General features: G+C 29.7%; 1 protein-coding gene, 3 long non-coding RNA genes and 1 pseudogene across 7 annotated transcripts; 2 read left to right on the forward strand and 3 right to left on the reverse strand.

Annotated features, from left to right (window-relative positions):
- Window positions 1–309: 309 nt before the first annotated feature.
- Window positions 310–2881, reverse strand: LOC115890007. Its single transcript, XR_004051549.1, has 2 exons — window positions 2840–2881; window positions 310–2443 (listed from the first exon to the last, which is right to left on the reverse strand). It is a non-coding gene; the product is annotated as an uncharacterized LOC115890007 (long non-coding RNA).
- Window positions 2882–3220: 339 nt separating this feature from the next.
- LOC115890006 lies at window positions 3221–6492 on the forward strand. Of its 2 annotated transcripts, XR_004051548.1 has the most exons (7): window positions 3221–3307; window positions 3414–3628; window positions 4112–4253; window positions 4735–4950; window positions 5066–5176; window positions 5631–5739; window positions 6347–6492. It is a non-coding gene; the product is annotated as an uncharacterized LOC115890006 (long non-coding RNA). The 2 variants fall into 2 exon arrangements; XR_004051547.1 differs by having other exon boundaries at window positions 5066–5739.
- A 1446-nt stretch (window positions 6493–7938) lies between these two features.
- On the reverse strand, window positions 7939–12262 carry LOC115890008. The gene is made up of 5 exons (XR_004051550.1): window positions 12125–12262; window positions 11502–11629; window positions 11127–11337; window positions 8513–10993; window positions 7939–8024 (listed from the first exon to the last, which is right to left on the reverse strand). It is a non-coding gene; the product is annotated as an uncharacterized LOC115890008 (long non-coding RNA).
- A 1431-nt stretch (window positions 12263–13693) lies between these two features.
- LOC115890010 lies at window positions 13694–14504 on the reverse strand (annotated as a pseudogene). The gene has a single exon (XR_004051551.1). The product of XR_004051551.1 is annotated as an alpha-crystallin B chain pseudogene (transcript).
- Window positions 14505–14889: 385 nt separating this feature from the next.
- On the forward strand, window positions 14890–17922 carry LOC115890009 (U1 small nuclear ribonucleoprotein A). 2 transcript variants are annotated; one of them, XM_030910119.1, is made up of 5 exons: window positions 14890–15134; window positions 15199–15435; window positions 15524–15655; window positions 15713–15828; window positions 15904–17922. In XM_030910119.1, the coding sequence occupies exons 2-5, from the start codon at window positions 15199–15201 to the stop codon at window positions 16061–16063; spliced, it is 645 nt and encodes a 214-aa protein (XP_030765979.1). In that variant the 5' UTR covers window positions 14890–15134; the 3' UTR covers window positions 16064–17922. The 2 variants fall into 2 exon arrangements, with proteins under 2 accessions (XP_030765979.1, XP_030765978.1); XM_030910118.1 differs by having other exon boundaries at window positions 14956–15134; window positions 15524–15828.
- Window positions 17923–17962: the final 40 nt, after the last annotated feature.

Here is a 17962-nt window from a genome sequence, read left to right on the forward strand (position 1 = left end):
CATTGCCTTCCTACATATAGCCATAAAAAAATTTGTTTCTACATCTTTCCGTTTTCGTATAATCAACCCAGGCGAATGAGGTGCGCCACCCTGTATAAGTTAGGGATATTTATGTTTGTCTTACTCGTTAAAAAACAGATTACCGATTTATATTGACCAATCCAGTATACATAAAATATACAGACAGATAAATATAGACCATACAAATACCTGGAAGGTTCAGAAGTCAATCAGTGTAAGTCAATCACCAATTGCAATGAGATAATGAGGTGTAAAAAACAGGATTTAAACGTCATTATCTCGATGGAATTGGTGACTGACTTATTGACTTCTGAACCTTTCATATATGTACTATATCTGTATCAATATTTTATGTATGTTCATATCTACTGCTGACTGTTTTGCAAAATACAGTGTGTACCAATATTTCTTGGACATACTACGTATTTTTTTAATCAAAATAAGTTAATTGTACAAATTCTAGCTTTATACAAAAGTGCTTCGTTTGTCCGTTAGAGGGCGTCAATCAAAATTAAACCCTAACGTTAATTAATTTAAAATTTATTAATTTTTTTAAGCTTTTTATGAAGCTTATTGTCAAATATAATTTGTGGTACTAACATAAAATTCCATATTTTCGCCAACTAGATTATTAGAGCATAATAGATTTTATGCGCCTCCATATATGGAGGCTATAACTTGAATCTTGAAAATATAACATCAAGCTATAGCTTGATGTGAAAAACAAAAACATTTTTCTGAAGTCAGCTTTGGAAAAATATTTTTTTTCCTCAAAAAGTATGCGCGGTGGGGTTTTTTATAAGAGACAAAAATGTAGTAAATACTAGAGGGATCATTATACAAAAAGAAAATTTGAAGAAAGGTTGAGTTGGAAAATATTTATACTAAACTTTATGTAGGGGTGGGGGTAGTTTTCGCCCTTCCCGTATTTTTTCTTGATTTTTATGAAAGTCGAATGTTAAAGCACTTAAGAAAACACAGACACCCAAAATCTCATTCAAATCAGAATAACAGTAGGTACTTAAATCAAATATCTGAAAAAATGTGTTTATTTCTTTAAGTTTGATGCCCTCTAACGGACAAACGAAGTACTTTTATATAGAGGTAAATTGTGTCAAATGAACTTATTTTGATTGAAAAAATACGCAGTAGTTCTGTCCACGGAATATTGGGACACCCTGTATAGTCTCCCTGTCTCTCTTTAAAGTTTCTAAAGCCTTTGGGAAAGATGAATAGATTTACTTTTAGCAAAAAATTACTGTTAAAGTTGCTTATTATTATTGCAAGGCAACAAATTACGTATATGGCTAAAAGGCTAACCAAAACACATCCATTTTCTGGTTGAAAATTACTTGTTTTGGCACATTATACATACAAGGTTACAAATTGCTTAAAATTTTAGAAAAAAGTAAGAGAAATTATTTCTATATTTGTAGTCAGTCCAGTCAGAGAAAGGACGTTTTCGACAGATAAAGCAATTTACCTGTGACTTAAAATGACAGATCACATTTCTCCAAAAAATCCTTTACGGGTATTTCGCCAATGCACATTTGCAATGCATATTTGTCAAAAATATTTTCTTACAGGAAATGGATGTACTCTATTACAATTTATAAAGTTTTTTATGTTTTTTTTTAATCAGTATAAATCCAGTTTCATTCGTTCTTAGGAAGATTACATAAAAAAATGAACGTTCTTCAAGTTTACCCTTGTCTATTTCAATTGATTGTTATTTGTTGGGTAATTTTTTGTTGTTAAGTTAATAATAGTGATATGTTGTTTAAGTTTGGCTTTGAACAAGGCCAGTTTTGATACCAACAGTTCAATATAATAATAAAGCCTATTTATTTTCTAAGAGTAAAGAAATAAAACAATAAAAAAGTATTTAAAATTATACGGTTTTGTTTTATTTCATGAAACGATTTCAGCTCTAAATTAGAAAGTCATTTTTTATAACGTACGATCGAAAAAAAACGGCGTCCAGTTGGCTTGGAAATGAACATCGATGACATTCCCCATATAATTTGAGAGCGATCTTCATTTCATAGCCGTCGCCGACGCCGTTTTTTTATTCGGTCATATGGTATAATAGGTATTTTACCATTGTGATCCTTTAACGATAAGTTCCATTAATTCCTATAGTAGAATTCATGAGCGTTTTTTAAGTTAAAGTTTGAAGTGTATATTTTTAACACATTTTGTTAAAGAACAACTAAAACTATTTGTATTGTATTTTTTTTAAATTTGTTCTATATCTTAGTCTAGAAACAAGAAATATTAAGGCATTATTGACCATATATTAAGATTTAATAGTCTGACACCAGGACTGGCCACAGAATTTTTTTGAATTCGGCTTGAAATCTGATCCAAATCATGCTGTAAATTCATAAAAGTCGCATCTCAATCTTCTAATAACATATACCTAGAATTTATCATTTTTGTTACTGTATTATAGATATTTTTGTAAGTATTATAAGAATTCATATGTGTCCTTTCTGTATAAATCAGTATAAGAGCGTTTTTAAGATTACATTTTACTTGGTGCAATGTTATATCGGTTTGTTTAAATTCACTATTTTCTAAAATTCAGTATATATGTATATAAAATATAATAAACTAAGGTAAATACACTTTTTCTTGAATACTGAGCGTTTTTGATATGAAGCTTTAGTTACTAAAAAAATCAACAATATATTTAACCGAATTTTAATGTGTTAGATTTTATTAAAATAGTTTTAAATTTAACTGAACATTTTAAAATATTAAACACGTCGCTTTATCAAAACATATTAATTTATTCTCTTCATATACGTATTACCTGATTTGGATGTAATTATTTATCATAGAAAACCTGTTTTTTTATTCCTTAAAATGCATTTTTGTTTCTTAAAATACAATTTTTTAATTTTTACTGGACTTTATTCACTATTGCTATACTTGTTTATTTTTATTGTTGTCTTTGTCTAATCATTAACCATAGATTACGATTTGGACTCTTCCTTTGATTATTTTTTTCAGGACTAAATGAGTTCAAGCCATGTGAAATTAAAGAAGAGAAAATATATATTGGATCTGTGGTTGCTCATGCTTAGTACCATAAATATAGAAAAGAAGAAGAATATTACTTTGACGCTGTGGTTATGGTTCTTTCAATACCTGAAATACAAAAAAGAAGAAGAACGCAGGTGGCGCCATTGTGGAAAAAGTGAAAAAAACTTGAACTAAAGTGTTTGCAAGGTTGCCAAGACATTAGCGAAATCCTGAAACTAATCTAAATCGATATATTGTAAGTCTAAAATGAATTGAACCCATATTGAACAGTTCGCAAAATGATAATAAATATAATAAACGTATAACACAAACTTTGTTTCAGTAGATAATTCATTTTTTAGGCTCTGGCTCAGGATTATTTGTGCAGCAAAAAATGGCCATTCTGTTTTACGTGTTCAATCTGACAATGTTGACAGTGCAACGACATTTTCCCTTGTTAGCAGCAACTGTTTGTGTCGCTAATAAAATTTTTCTAATTTTTCATAGAAAAAGTGAATTTTCTGTGCACTATTTGAGTTTATTCTGTTCCTTAAGGCCTGCTTAATCTCCTGAAAATGTAAGTACCCATTATGTTGCCTGTTTTCTACATATTTTTTCCCTTTCAAATATTGGAGTTACATCATCATTAAAAGCTTATATTTTTCCAATTTTCATAATTTTCTTTTTTAAAATCGAGTATATGGAAATATAGATACATTTCTTGATGTCTTTATTATACAATAAAGATAAAATTACTTAGAATATTGCTTGAAATTTAGAAATATTTTGTATTTTTTTTTTGGTAGAATTTAAAGGTGTTTTTTAAGTTATCCTAAAGATAGTTTTTTAGATGTTTGTTCGTACAGACAAGCATTTTCTACGTCTTTTAGAAAAAGTCAGTGTTAGTAAATATCCAAAAGTGATCCCCATTCACCACAATTACATAATATTTTCAGTTTAAAAGAAATGTTTTTCAGTTTTTACATTATACGCTGTCGTCATAATAATATGTTAATCAAATTTGCATTGTTTATGGTTTAATTATAATTTTCTTTATTAGGAGTGTTACTAATAATATATATGCACCCTTCCTGCAAAGACCACCTAAATGAAGAAACCTGGCTCACCGGCCCTTATATAATTCTGATGTCTTGCTATGATTCCAGTTTACGAGATTGGTTTTACATTATATCCAGTTAAAGGTAAGTTTATTTAATTATTTAAAAATAATTTTAATAAATTTATTAACTAAGGTACCCGGTGGCGTAGAGGTACAGGCTCTCGTCTACCAATCTCAAGGTAGTGGGTTCGAATCCCACACCCGGCATTTCATCAGCCGACTATTTTTATTAAAATAAAAATAGTTTGGGTACCTAAGTCGACTCAGCCTTAAATGAGTACTTGGGATTCACAATCCTGAGGTAATAATAGGCGGTTGAAGCTTAGAGTGCTAGCCACATTACCTTCCTTGTATACCGAACGGCTCTAGTATGGCAAGCTGTACCCTGCTACTCCCAAGGCGTCAAACGCTATATACGGGAGCTATTATTATTATTAATTTATTAACTAGTTATTAACAGACTAACCACATTTTAAGATATATTTAATACTAATATAAAACAAAAACAATTATTATAGCATGCATAATTCAAAAATGTCATATTATGTATTTCTTTTTTTCAGCTTTTGTACAATTAATCGATGTATGTACAGTTCCAGAGCAGTACATTTATACTTTTGATGAGTAATATCAAAAATACATCAGGACACCTGGACTTCAATTCAACCATCCTATTCCAGATGCCCTTAGGTTGATTAAAATCAACATTCAACAGTGGAATGAGTATTCAACAGTGGAAATTCGCTATCAAAGAGGAACTAAATAATTTGTATATTTAGGTAAATTGCACTAAAACATTTTTTAAATCAAACATGTTTAATAAATTTCTAACATTATTGTATTTTTTAAATTACATAGATATAAATTATAATGAAATAACACTATTTTTTACAGATTTTCCACAACAAGTCGATGGATGCATGCAGTTCCAGGGCAGTACATTTATCCTTTTGATGATGTTCCTTCTATTCACCAACGAATTTCATCATTTTTAAATTTAATTAAGTAAGAAAAAAGATTCAAATGAGTCTCTGAGTTATATTTTAATAGTTTCTTATGATCATTGACAATTTCATTTGGGTTTTGGTCACTTCTCTTACTTTTTGGTAGAATACCATCTAATTGAATACCATCTCATCGTAATTTTGGAATCATTTTCAATCACTTTTTTCAAATAATCAGATCATACAGAGTAAAACTTAATTATTCTTAAATCTAATTTGTTATTTGTCTTTTGTGGTTGTACTTATAATTCTCTTTTATTTATATTATTGTTTATATTACTGCTATTCCCTCTAAGGCTTCAAAGTCTTTAGTTTCATTTATATTGATGCCTTCATAGAATTGTACAGTTTTGGAATCATTTCTAATTGATTTTCTCTTCATTTTGTTTCTAAATCCATTAAAAATTGAGATTTTTTATGCGATATTGTACTGCAACAAGTATTTTTTGGAACAGCTGCACTCCAAACACCTTCTTCAAGATGCCATCAGGCTGATTAAATTCAGGATTTAACAGTGGAATGAGGATGAAATTCATCATTGAAGAGGAAACTAGTTAATTTTAGGTAAATTACACTAAAATATGTATTTTTAAGTTCGAATATGTTTAACAGATACTCAATAATTATTGTCTTTTGTAAAATATCTAGCTACAAAAATGTTTAATTTTAAATAAAATATTTTGGCGCACAATTTACTTTAATTTTATGCAACTATAAATACACTATTTACATAATTTTTGTTTCAGGCAACCAGAAATACCTAAACGTGTACATAGAGTTGCCTATAGTTAAAATTTTTAATTTAAATTTTAACTGTTTTTTAATTATTTTAACCCTTGATTAGGTTTTAACTAAAATATTTCTTAATTACCAATACGGTTAACTTAACCATGTTTTCTTTCTTTGCTTTTCTTGTTAAGTTAAAAGTTATACCGTATGATCCAAAGGTATGATAGAAAATACTGCGTTCAGTTGGCTTGGAAATGATGATAGATGACATTCCCCATATAATTTTTACATAGAAAATGACAGCAATCTTCATTTCATAAGCATCGCTGACGCCGTTTTTTTTTTGATCATATTGTAGAAGTAAAGGTAGTAAATAGTTTTTAATCAAGTTTGTTAGTGAACAATCAATTAATGTTAATTATTTCTTTATTTTTTCTTACAGAACCAAGACTTTCCACAAGGGTAGCCGGAAGATTTATTTATTACCTCAACATAGACATCAGCATCTCCATCAAGACCTTGGATTAAAATCCAAGGTTTTGCTATGTGTATTAAGATATATATTTTATATTAATATTGTTAATACAAACTAATATGTTAATAAAGAGCTGTTAAAAATAGATGAGTTTTATTCAACAAATATATTCGAAATACCGTCTAATCATGAACAGACAGAAAGTCATTTAATTATCAAAGAAAATAATGTATTATAATACCAAAAAACGTAATAAGTTCAGGAATAGGCAGTATTTTATATAAAAATAATACCTACTTTTACCTCCTCACTCTTATGCACTCCTAATACAAATCCCTCATATTTCAACATAGCAAAAATTGCATGAAAATTTTAAAGTAAAATATACCTCTTCGCTCTTATGTACTCCTGATACAAATCCAAGAAAATTCAGCTTTTAATAAAAATTGAACGAACATTTTTAATCCTTGTCCAAAATGATTTCTATCAGGAACATGTAAGTGTGAAGAGATAGTATTTACCTAGTAGCTCTCATGTACTCCTGATACAAGTCTGAGAAAATTCACTTTTTGACAAAGACTGCACGAAAATTTTTAAAACTGCTCAAAAACCGCCGATTTCTGTCAGGATAGCATAAGCGTGAAGAGGTATGAAGCAAATTTAGTAGCACACGTAAATATAGCATTAATAAGCGATATTTCTGCTATCTCTAGCAATTCGACCTCGTTGGAAAACTTCAACCCTTAATATCTCGGAAACTATAAAGGTTAGAGGGGAACGGAACAGCGCATTCGATAAGCATTTCAACCCTCTATAAGGGCGCAAAACAAGGGCGCGATTGGAGACAAAAAAAATTTTTGGCGAAAAATGAGGTAAGGGGTTAACCTTCTTTCATTTTAGCCGAGAAATTTTTTTTTGCTGCGATCATCCCCTAAATTTGCGCCCTTATAGAGAATTGAATTCCCTATCGATTGCCGTCTTCCGTTCCTCGATATCTCTTTTAGTTTAGAAGTTATGGCCGTTTTTTCAAAAAAATCTAACTATTCTAACTCGTTGGTCGGGTACTCCAAAATTTCTTAGGCTGAAATTATTTTGGACAGCTTTTGTTCAAATTGAGAAATCTTGAATTTTTATCAGGAACATATGAGAGCGAGGAGGTATTTTTCGATGCCAGGAGTAAGCAGTTACATTCACCATATTTTGTCAAAAGATTTAAATATCAGATAGATATAGAAAATTTTGGATTTTTATCAGGAACACAAGAGAGAGGAGGTATATTTCGATACCAGGAGTTCAGCAGTTACATCTAAATATCTGACCCTCTCTTTCCTTGTTTAAGATCTGACCATTGAATTTTGATCAGGAATATATATTATAGAATACTCTCTATTCCAGAACAAGTTGTTAAGTTGTTTAGTATTATAATATATTATTTGTGATAATTAAATGTGGCCATTTTCTATTTGTTCACGAATAGACAGTATAATATATTTTAGTCCAATAAAGCTCATTTATTATTAATTGTTATTTATTGACATATTATATGTGTTATAACTAACAGTAATATAAAAAGTATATAAAAATCCAATTGTTGATGGACATGCTAAGTTAAGGTAAACAAATCTTCTGGTTAACCTACTTGATTCTGTAAAAAAATATAAAGAAATTATTAATTAATTGTTCACTAACAAGCACCATTAAAAATTGTCACCTCTATAACTTAAATAACATTGGGTACATAAAATATGTATTATAAAATATATAGAAATCTTCGTAATATAAAAAACTTTTTTAATAAATTATACTATTGTAATACAAGGAAAAAAACATGGCTGTATTGGTAATTAAGAAATATTTTAATTATAATAATTAAAAAATGTTAAAAACCAAATTCAAAAAAATACTTTTATTATAGGCAACTCTATATGCAGTTTAGCGTATTTGTAGTTGCCTAAAATTAAAAATAATGTAAATTATTGACGTATTTTTAGTTGCATAACACTATAGTAAATTGAGCGCCAAATTATTTCATTTGAAATTAATCAATTATAACTACATATTTTACAAAATACCATATAACATTAGATATTTATTAGATATATTTTATTACAGAAAGCTTTTGGTATAATTTACCTAAAGTTATTCGTGATAAATTTCATCCTCATTCCTCTGTTGAATGTTGCATTAATCAACGTAACGGCATCTTGAAGAGGGTGGTTGAATTGAAGTGCAGCTGTCTCAAAAAATCTTTGTTCCAAAGCGGTACAATATCCCTTCTAAAACTGAGTTCAAAAACTCAGTTTTAGAAGGAATTAGAAACAGAATGAAAAGAAGCAATCAACTATTAGAATAAGAGTCCAAAACTAAACAATTCTATGTGGGCACCAAAAAAAAAACGGGATCAAAAACTTAGAAGTCTTAAGGAATAGAAAAAATACATTTAGAAGATTTAGATTACAATCAATATATAAGAAATACGTATAATAAATTATATTTAAGAAAATTTAAATTAAGTTTTACTCTGTATGGAATAATGATTGAAAAAAGTAACTTTATAAAAATAAAATGCTTTAGAGATGGCTCGACACAAAATGACACAATATAAATATTGATACAAGTAAATGATGACTGATAATTCAGAAATATATAATATAGTAGAAAATTTTGCAGAATGAAGATAACATGAGAGATATAAAAGAAATAGATGTAGGTAGTCATTGGAAAAAGTTGCACGAAAATTAGTGTGATAAAAAGTCACAGAAGATGAATGACAGTACCATATGGAAGAAAATATGGGAGATAAACAGTGAAACAGAGATTTTTTTATTGAAAAAATTGGCAGGAAAATAAATAAAAAAATATAAATCCATAGTTCATAGAAATGATGAAATATGTCTTAGAAGAGTCTCACAGCAATGATACAAAACATTTATACAAATATATATAAAAAAAATTTAGAGAAATAATCAGAAAATTTAGAGAATCAACCAATGGCAAGAGTTTATAGAATTGATCAATGACAGCTGAGCATTCCCATAATGGGAATTATGGTAATAGTATACAGGTAATAGTATCCATGAATGTATATTAGAAGATCCTCAGAAGAATGACAAAAAACATGTATAAAAATATATATATAAAAAACATAGAGAAATACAAATCAGGTCAATAAGAACTGGAAAATTGGCCAAGAAGTTATGCTGAGCCTCCTGTCAGAAATAACTGGTCAAAATTTGACATCAAGCACATAAAGAAAAATCCTCCAGAAAGCACATAAAGAAAAATCCTCCAGAGCATATAAGTTCGCCACCCTTCATCAGATTTAACCCTTGGGCGACGATTAAGCCTCGCCAGTCAGTTCCCATCCCAGCTAAGCAGCCTCGTCTCAGGTTACCCTCGTCACCCATCGAGCGGACATCCACCGGGACCCCCTACAGGCGGACCCCCCTCATCATCTTCAATGTGTCCGATATCCCGCCCCCTGCGCTTTGCAGACGTCACGGAATACGTACACGAAGAAGTCTCGTAGCTTGGGTGCCAGGTCGTATCCGGCCGAAGCCTCTAGCGTTAGAACACCTAGCTCGTAAACCAGAGGGTGGTGACTCCCTTGGGTACCTATGCATGCTACATAGGTCATCGATGGCCGAACATCAGGGTTAGGGGGTGACCCAAGTCTCCTCCTCTTAGGGGAGGCTAGTTATGATGCTCTGGAGTCGAAGTTACTCAGGAAAATTCATTGGAAAAAATGCTAGAAAGGCCAGAATGACATCCTGTGGGACGTTAGGTCTTACCAATAAATGGCGAATGCGCTAGGAATTGATGAGAAATTAGTCCTTATTTTTAAGTGTGTTATCGCTTAAACAAGCGATAGCAGATAATAATCTGTTTCTGTTAGTTCAATTTACCCTTGTTTGAATATAGTTTAAACAAACTATATTCAAACAAGGGTAAATTGAACTAACAGAAACAGACTCCATAAAATTATAGCAATTCAAAACTATAACTCTGTACAAGGAACTATACAAGCAAAATAGCATTAGAATAAATAATACAAATAAAAGAAGACTTATATAATACAGTCAATTGAATATTTTATAGAATTGGCAAATGTTACTATGTCTACAATGAAGAGCATATGAAAGTCAAGCTATGATAGAGAAATGAATGTAACCCATAAGCAACATGAAGTAAAATTCTAAATAGATGGTATATATTACCAGACAAATTAGTCCTATAGAAATACAGGCAATGGTATATTGTATAGAATTGATAAATGATGTTATTATTCCTACAATGGAGAACACATGGCAGTCAAGCTATTATAGAGAAATAAAAGTAAACCATGTACAACAAAAAGTAAAATTCTAAGTAGATGGTATTCTACCAAAAAGAAAGAGAAGTGACCAAAAAACAAAGCCTCTCAAAGTCAAAATGAAATTGCCAATGATAATAAGAAACCATTAAAATATAACTCAGAGACTCATTGGATTTTTTTTCTTACTTAATTAAATGTAAAAATGATGATATCCACTGATAAACAGAAGGAACATCATCAAAAGGATAAATGTATACTGCCCTGGAACTGTATGTATCCATCGATTTGTTGTGGAAAATCTGTAAAAAAAATAAATAGTGTTATATTTTATTATAATTTATACATACATATCTACATATTTTACAAAATACAATAATGTTAGAAATTTATTATAAACACATTTGATTTAAAAAATATTTTACTGTAATTTACCTAAAATTATTTAGTTCCTTTTCGATAGTGAATTTCCACTGTTGAATACTCATTCCACTGTTGAATGTTGAATTTAATCAACATAAGGGCATCTTGAATAGGATGGTTGAATTGAAGTACAAGTGCCATAATGTATTGTTGGTATTAGTCATCAAAAGCATAAATGTACGGCTCTGGAACTGTATACATACATCGATTTATTGTACAAAAGCTGAAAAAAAGAAATACATATTACAATTTTTTAATTACGCATGCTATAATAATAATTGTTTTTGTTTCATATTAGTATTAAATATATCTTAAAATGTGGTTAGTCTGTTAATAACTAGTTAATAGATCTATTAAAATTATTTTTAAATAATAAAATAAACTTACCTTTAACTGTATAATGTAAAACCAATCTCGTAAAATGGAATGATAGTCAGACATTATCAACGGGGTGACCCGAGTCTCTTCATTTAGGTGGTCTTTGTAGGATGGGTGCATGCGTACTAATAACACTCCTAAAAAAGAAAATTATAATTAGAGTATTATATTAAAACATATCAATACCACATAATATGACGACAGCGTATAATATTAAAACAAAAAAAACTTTTTTTTTTAAACTAAAAGTACTATCCTTGTTTATATAATTGTAGTGAATGGGGGCACCAACACGACTGACTATTCTAAAAGACGTAGAAAATACTCAATTGCATGTATGAACAAACACCTAAAAAATTATCTTTAGGAGTTAAAAACATCTTTAAACTCTACCAAAAAAAATGGCCAAAAAAAACACCAAATATTTCCAAGTATGAAGTAATATTCTAAGTAACTTCATTTTTATTGTACAATAGAGACATCAAGGAATCTATCTTATATTTCCATATACTCGATTTCGAGAACGAAAATTATGAAAATTGGAAAAATATATACAACGTTTAATGATGATGTAATTGCAATACTTCAAAGCGAAAAAATCTATAGAAAACAGGCAAATAAGGGGTACTTACATTTTCAGAAGATTAAGCAGGCCATAAGGAACAGAATAAATTCAAATAGTGCACAGAAAAATCACTTTTTCTATGAAAAAATCGGTAAAATTGTAAGAGCGACGTAAAGACCTGCTAACAACGGAAAATGTCGTCGCACTGTCAACAGTCAACATTGTCAGATTGAAACTGAATCCGTAAAACATATTTTATCCGTAAAACATTTGCTGCATAAATAATGCTGTGTCTAAAAGAAAACATATTATTTATACTACCGAAGTAACATTTGCATTATATTACCTTATTAGATTTATCATGATTCTGTAACGGTTCAATTAAATTTTATGGTGGGTTCATACAGCCAAATAAAATAAAATAAGAATAAAATAAAATAAAATAAGAAAGTTGGTTATATGGGATACCGTACATGCGTTCATACAGCCAAATAAAATAACAAATAAAATAAGAAGTCTTTATCTTTTAATTTCTTGTTTTATTTTATGTGAAAACGGCTTTGCGCACGCTTAATTCTAACCTACAAATATTTTCAGTTTGGATTTAATTTATTTTATAATTTCACATAAGTAAAATGTATAATATAGTAGGCAACGAATAAATAAATATACTATAAATAGTAAAATTACTATAAACAATCGATAGAATTTCACTAAATTTAAATTGCCCCCCGTATGGTTGAAAACAGCAAATTGATATTTGATTACTTATAGATTACCACCTATATACAAAATGACACGAAGACCTGGAATATGGCGCCCAACTTGATTAGACCTTTTGCGCATGTTGACGCTCATTCTCTATCCCTTCTATTTCTATGGTATGAACCCACCATTAGACTTTTTATTTTATGACTTTTTCTCACTTTTTTCACAATGGCGCCACCTGCATTCTTCTTCTTTTTGACATTTCAGGTCTTAAAAGAACAAAAGAACCGTAACCATAGATTAAAAATAATATTCTCCTTCTTTTATAAATTTATAATTCTAAACATGGGCAACCACAGATTCGACATCGATTTTCTCTTCTTTTCTCTTAATTGGCTTGAACTTACATAGCTCATCCAGCTAGTGTCCAGAAAAAAATATTCAAAAGGAGAGAATCCAAATTATAATCCCTGGTTAATTATTAGACAGAGACAACATCAAAAATAAACAAGTACAGCATCAGTAAATAAAAATATTTTTATTCAAAGCTCTGATTCAAAGTAAATAAATAATTTACTAGGGACGTCCAAGTCAAATATATTTCTAGCAAATGTTTCTCTATAAAATGACTCGTAAGAATAATATAATAAATATTTTCCCAATAATAGTTTTCAAAATAAATTCGGAAGTGCTAAAATTTCCAGCCATTTTTTAAGTTTCTCTATCGCCATCTCTTGATAGAGCAAAGAAGCCTATTACTGTAGCTTATTATTTTGCTATTATTTATCAAAAGCAAATATTATACGAAAATTTAATGTACACTTTTTTTATAATTAATATTTAATATTTACACAAAATATATTATTTTTAAAATTTATAGTTATTATTTAATTATAAAGGGTATTGGTTAAGAAAAATTCAGATTTAATATTTTCAAACGTTTATTAAGCGAATTTCAAAACGTTGCACAAACTTACTAAACAAAATCAAATCGCTTACAAACTAAAATCGAACTATAAAAACTACACGAGAAATAAGAATAATCAGTCTATTTTAATAACATCAAGACCTAATTTGAGTAAATTCTATATATTTTAGATTCTAAAAATATTAATTATTATTTTGACAAATAAAAATGATTTAAGATTCTTTTTTGCCTTCAATATGTTCAATCGGTATGGTCTTCTCCTGAGCAATCTCCTGACGTTTTCTCGGAGCTGTTACCGTCAAGACACCATCCTCACTCAAATTGGACACGACAGATTTCAAATCGTGTCCTTTGGGCAAGACAAACCTCCTCACAAAGTGTCTGGAAATAAACCCATGATCATCCTGCTTCTCCTCATGCTTGGCCTCGATTTCTATGGTGTTCGCGTCGCTCAATGTCCTAATTTTAATCTCTTCCGGCTTGAAAGCTTCTACGTCTATTTTAACTTGGAATTTGTCCCTGTCCTGGGTCACAGCAGCGTCTTCCTGGTCGGGATATTTCAGGAAATAGCGGGGCCTGTTGAAAAACGACGCCGGTCTGAAAAAATCCTCTTCCAGGGCTCGCATTTCGTTCTCCATGCGCCTGAAAGGGCGCATCATGTCCCTCAACATAATTGGCACTAGTCTCGACATTTTTACACTTTACTTCTCACGGAAATTTAACTTTCAAACCCGGAAAATGCCGGTTGCGATTTTATTTTCGCGTTTACTTGCGCTTCTCGACGTTCAAACGATAACTGACAGGAGGCGCTGCTCGAATTTGGCTTTTATACCACAGATGTTTGTTTAAGAACGTTCTCGAATTCATAGATTCTAGAAATTCTTAGAAAATTTCGAAAATAACGTTTTGTTTACTAATAACATGTCGTTTTTTAAACGTTTCAGAAAATTCTGGATAGATACGGATAAAATTAAACGTTGTACAGCTATTTTACAGCATTTTAAACGAAATTCTATTCTTCAAATTTGAATATTTCGATTCTGACGATTGTTCAGTGATTTGTACCTGTTAAGATTGAAAAACAATTGCGTATATAAAAATACCTGTTATATCAACCAAAATATTCTTAAATTATATTTATATATTGCTAGAAATAAAGTAAATATTCGTTTATAAAATGCTTTTTGGCTCAAATAAACCAAATTTACGTTGGCATTGCGTTGGCAACAGTTTTATAGACAGGAAACGGGATGGAATATGAAATATGACAAATAATGACAATTGACATTAAAGTTAGCGTCTTAAAAGTTTTATGGAAGCTTTTTGGTTTTAAAAGTATTTTCTGTGAGTTATTAGGATAACCAGAGAAAATTAACATTAATAATTAAATTAACAGAATTGTTTCACTCTTTTCGTGTTTAGATTACTACAGTTACTAGAGGTAAGTCCTATTTTTAATTCGGCATTTTCAATTTGAACCTCACACTATTTTGCAAACATTTCAGATGGATATTCGACCCAATAACACAATTTACATCAATAATCTTAATGAAAAAATTAAAAAAGAGGAATTGAAAAAGTCCTTGTACGCCATATTTTCACAATTCGGTCAGATAGTAGACATTGTAGCATTGAAAACTTTGAAGATGAGGGGACAAGCTTTCGTGATTTTTAAAGAAATCCAAAGCTCAACGAACGCTCTTAGATCGATGCAAGGGTTTCCGTTTTACGATAAACCAATGGTGAGTTCATCCATTCAGATTGATTCTGATTGATAAATTTGTTTTTTGTGCATTGCACCAGGCACATGTTTAACTTCTTTGCTTATAGCGAATTCAATACGCAAAATCAGATTCAGACTATATAGCAAAAATGAAGGGTACATTCCAAGAAAGGCCGAAGAAGATCCGACCACCTCCTAACAAAGACGAAGATGCACCCAGGAAGAAGAAGAAGAATAAGGTAATGTTTTTGAATGGAGACAATCTTAGGTCGGCTTATTTATTTTTGAAATTACAGGACCCTAATAGAATGCCTGGAGGTGCAAACGCTGAACAACCACCCAATCAAATTCTTTTCCTTACAAACCTGCCTGATGAGACTAGTGAAATGATGCTTTCCATGTTATTTAACCAGTAAGTACTGTTTATAGTTTTCTTGGGGTATTCTTCCGTTGAGGAACCTTTTGATTAATACACTTGTGGTTTCAGATTCCCTGGATTTAAAGAAGTACGTCTGGTACCGAATCGTCATGACATTGCCTTTGTTGAATTCGAAAATGAACTGCAATCAGCAGCTGCGAAAGATGCTCTGCAAAGTTTCAAAATAACACCTACCCATGCAATGAAAATATCGTTTGCTAAGAAATAAGTTATTTATAAGTTTTAATAAAATCTAAGACACACTTTAACCAGTCTTTTCTTCTAATATAATACTATAATTTTATCTTAAATCTATTAATTTTACAATAAAACATCTAAAATAGGTTGAGTTTATTATTAAACTAGTTAACAAATGTATAATTTATTTACCTAAGGAAATAATTACATATAGAATATATTTACAAAAAATATAAATAAGAAAAAAATTATATAATTTAATAAAATTTTCACAGAGTATTCCACCTTTTGCTTAGTTTTCTTACAACAGGAATCTGTGATAATCTTGACAATTTAGTATTCTTCCTAACAATATAAAATTAATATTTAGTCTAGAATATATAGTTTAAAATTCCAGAATTGGTCAATATCCAAATACAATTAATTTTTGGCCACACTACTTGTATAATAAATATACAGGGTGTTCCTTAATGACATATCAATATTTAAAGGGGCGGTTCTTGGGCCTATTTTAGGAAAAAAACTTAACTTAATTTTTGAGATATAGGGTGGTAAAGTTTTCTAAAAAAAAACATTGTTCATCTCGCCCCCTTAAATATTAGCATGTCATTAAGGAACACCCTGTATACAATAATAACAATGGTCTACGATTTTTTAATTATAACATTTATTAAGAGAAAGCTATATATGATATGTATGACCAATTTTTTATAATTTATGATATACAGTTTAGTCTAAATTAACTTTATTAAAAAATAAACTGTCCTGCAGTTTTTCCCCATAAGTTTTTCCTAAATGATGTTTGAGCATACACGATGTCGAAAGCAGGAAAAATATCGCGAGGAAACTATATATAGCTTTGTTTCTGATACCATACAGGGTAAAAAAAAACAATGGGAATGTTACATCCGCTAGATTTAAAAATTCGAGAATATCAAACAAGAACCATTTTAGTTCTTAATACATATTATATGATAAATATCTATTTCCTATGGTTAATATTTTTATAAGGTCATTTATAAGGTATACGAAAACTGAAAAAAACTAACTGGTTAGCAAAAATTGACAGCTTCGAATTATCTGAAAATTACATTAGCTATTTGTTCTGCCCATATCACAAATTATTCTCATAAAAATAGATAGCATAGAAGCTCAGATGCTGTTACACAACCCAGGGTATATTAATATTTACAACCATATGCCATATAGCAATAATTAGTATAACATCAAGTCATTAACTGAAAAACGAATTTCAGAGTATTTTTATATGACGTTATAAATCTCTTGAATCTCTTATTTGTCTATATAAATATAAATAGTAGGTACTTATATTATATACATACATACACTTGAAATAGGGTGTCTATGATATACCACGCGATAAAAAAAAACGGCGTCAGAGTTGGCTTGAAAATTAAGATCGCTGTCATCTTATATGTAAATTCTTAGCTAACTAGACGCCGTTTTTTTTAATCATAGGGCATTTTAGGAATGTTTTATTCAGTCTTTTTTTTCAGTTGCTTAATTTTTAAAAACTCTGCATAAAAAAGAAATAAAAAGGGCTGTTTTTTTATTTATTTATTTGAAATTATGTATCTCATTTTTATATTTTATGAAATAAAATAAATATCATTTCCAATATGTAGACACCCATATTTCATTTCTTAACTATTATTAGTTATTAACATAATCTAAAGCAGATTTAAATTTAGACTAAGAGATCTCAAATAATATTTTCAAAATCGTTTTAATAAAATAGTGTTTTCTATTGGAATAAATAATACATCTCTAAGTCATAAAGCACCGCCGTATGATCTAAAAAAAATACGTCAAGTTGGCTTATTGGAAGGAATAATAGCATACCCATATAATTTTACAAATTATTAAATACGAGAAACGCTTTTCACTAAAATTACATACACAAGACACT

This window comes from Sitophilus oryzae, unplaced genomic scaffold (genome assembly GCF_002938485.1).
Source record: "Sitophilus oryzae breed Bouriz unplaced genomic scaffold, Soryzae_2.0 scaffold_857_pilon_pilon, whole genome shotgun sequence".
In the NCBI taxonomy this organism is placed as follows: Eukaryota; Metazoa; Arthropoda; class Insecta; order Coleoptera; family Curculionidae; genus Sitophilus; species Sitophilus oryzae.

Excerpts from the sequence above, each read along its gene's own strand:
- LOC115890009 (XM_030910118.1), top strand. The coding sequence starts at position 15,199 with ATGGATATTCGACCCAATAACACAATTTACATCAATAATCTTAATGAA. Across the intron at positions 15,436-15,523 it reads CGTTTTACGATAAACCAATG|CGAATTCAATACGCAAAATC; the intron begins GTGAGTTCATCC and ends CTTTGCTTATAG. Across the intron at positions 15,829-15,903 it reads CTTTCCATGTTATTTAACCA|ATTCCCTGGATTTAAAGAAG; the intron begins GTAAGTACTGTT and ends TTGTGGTTTCAG.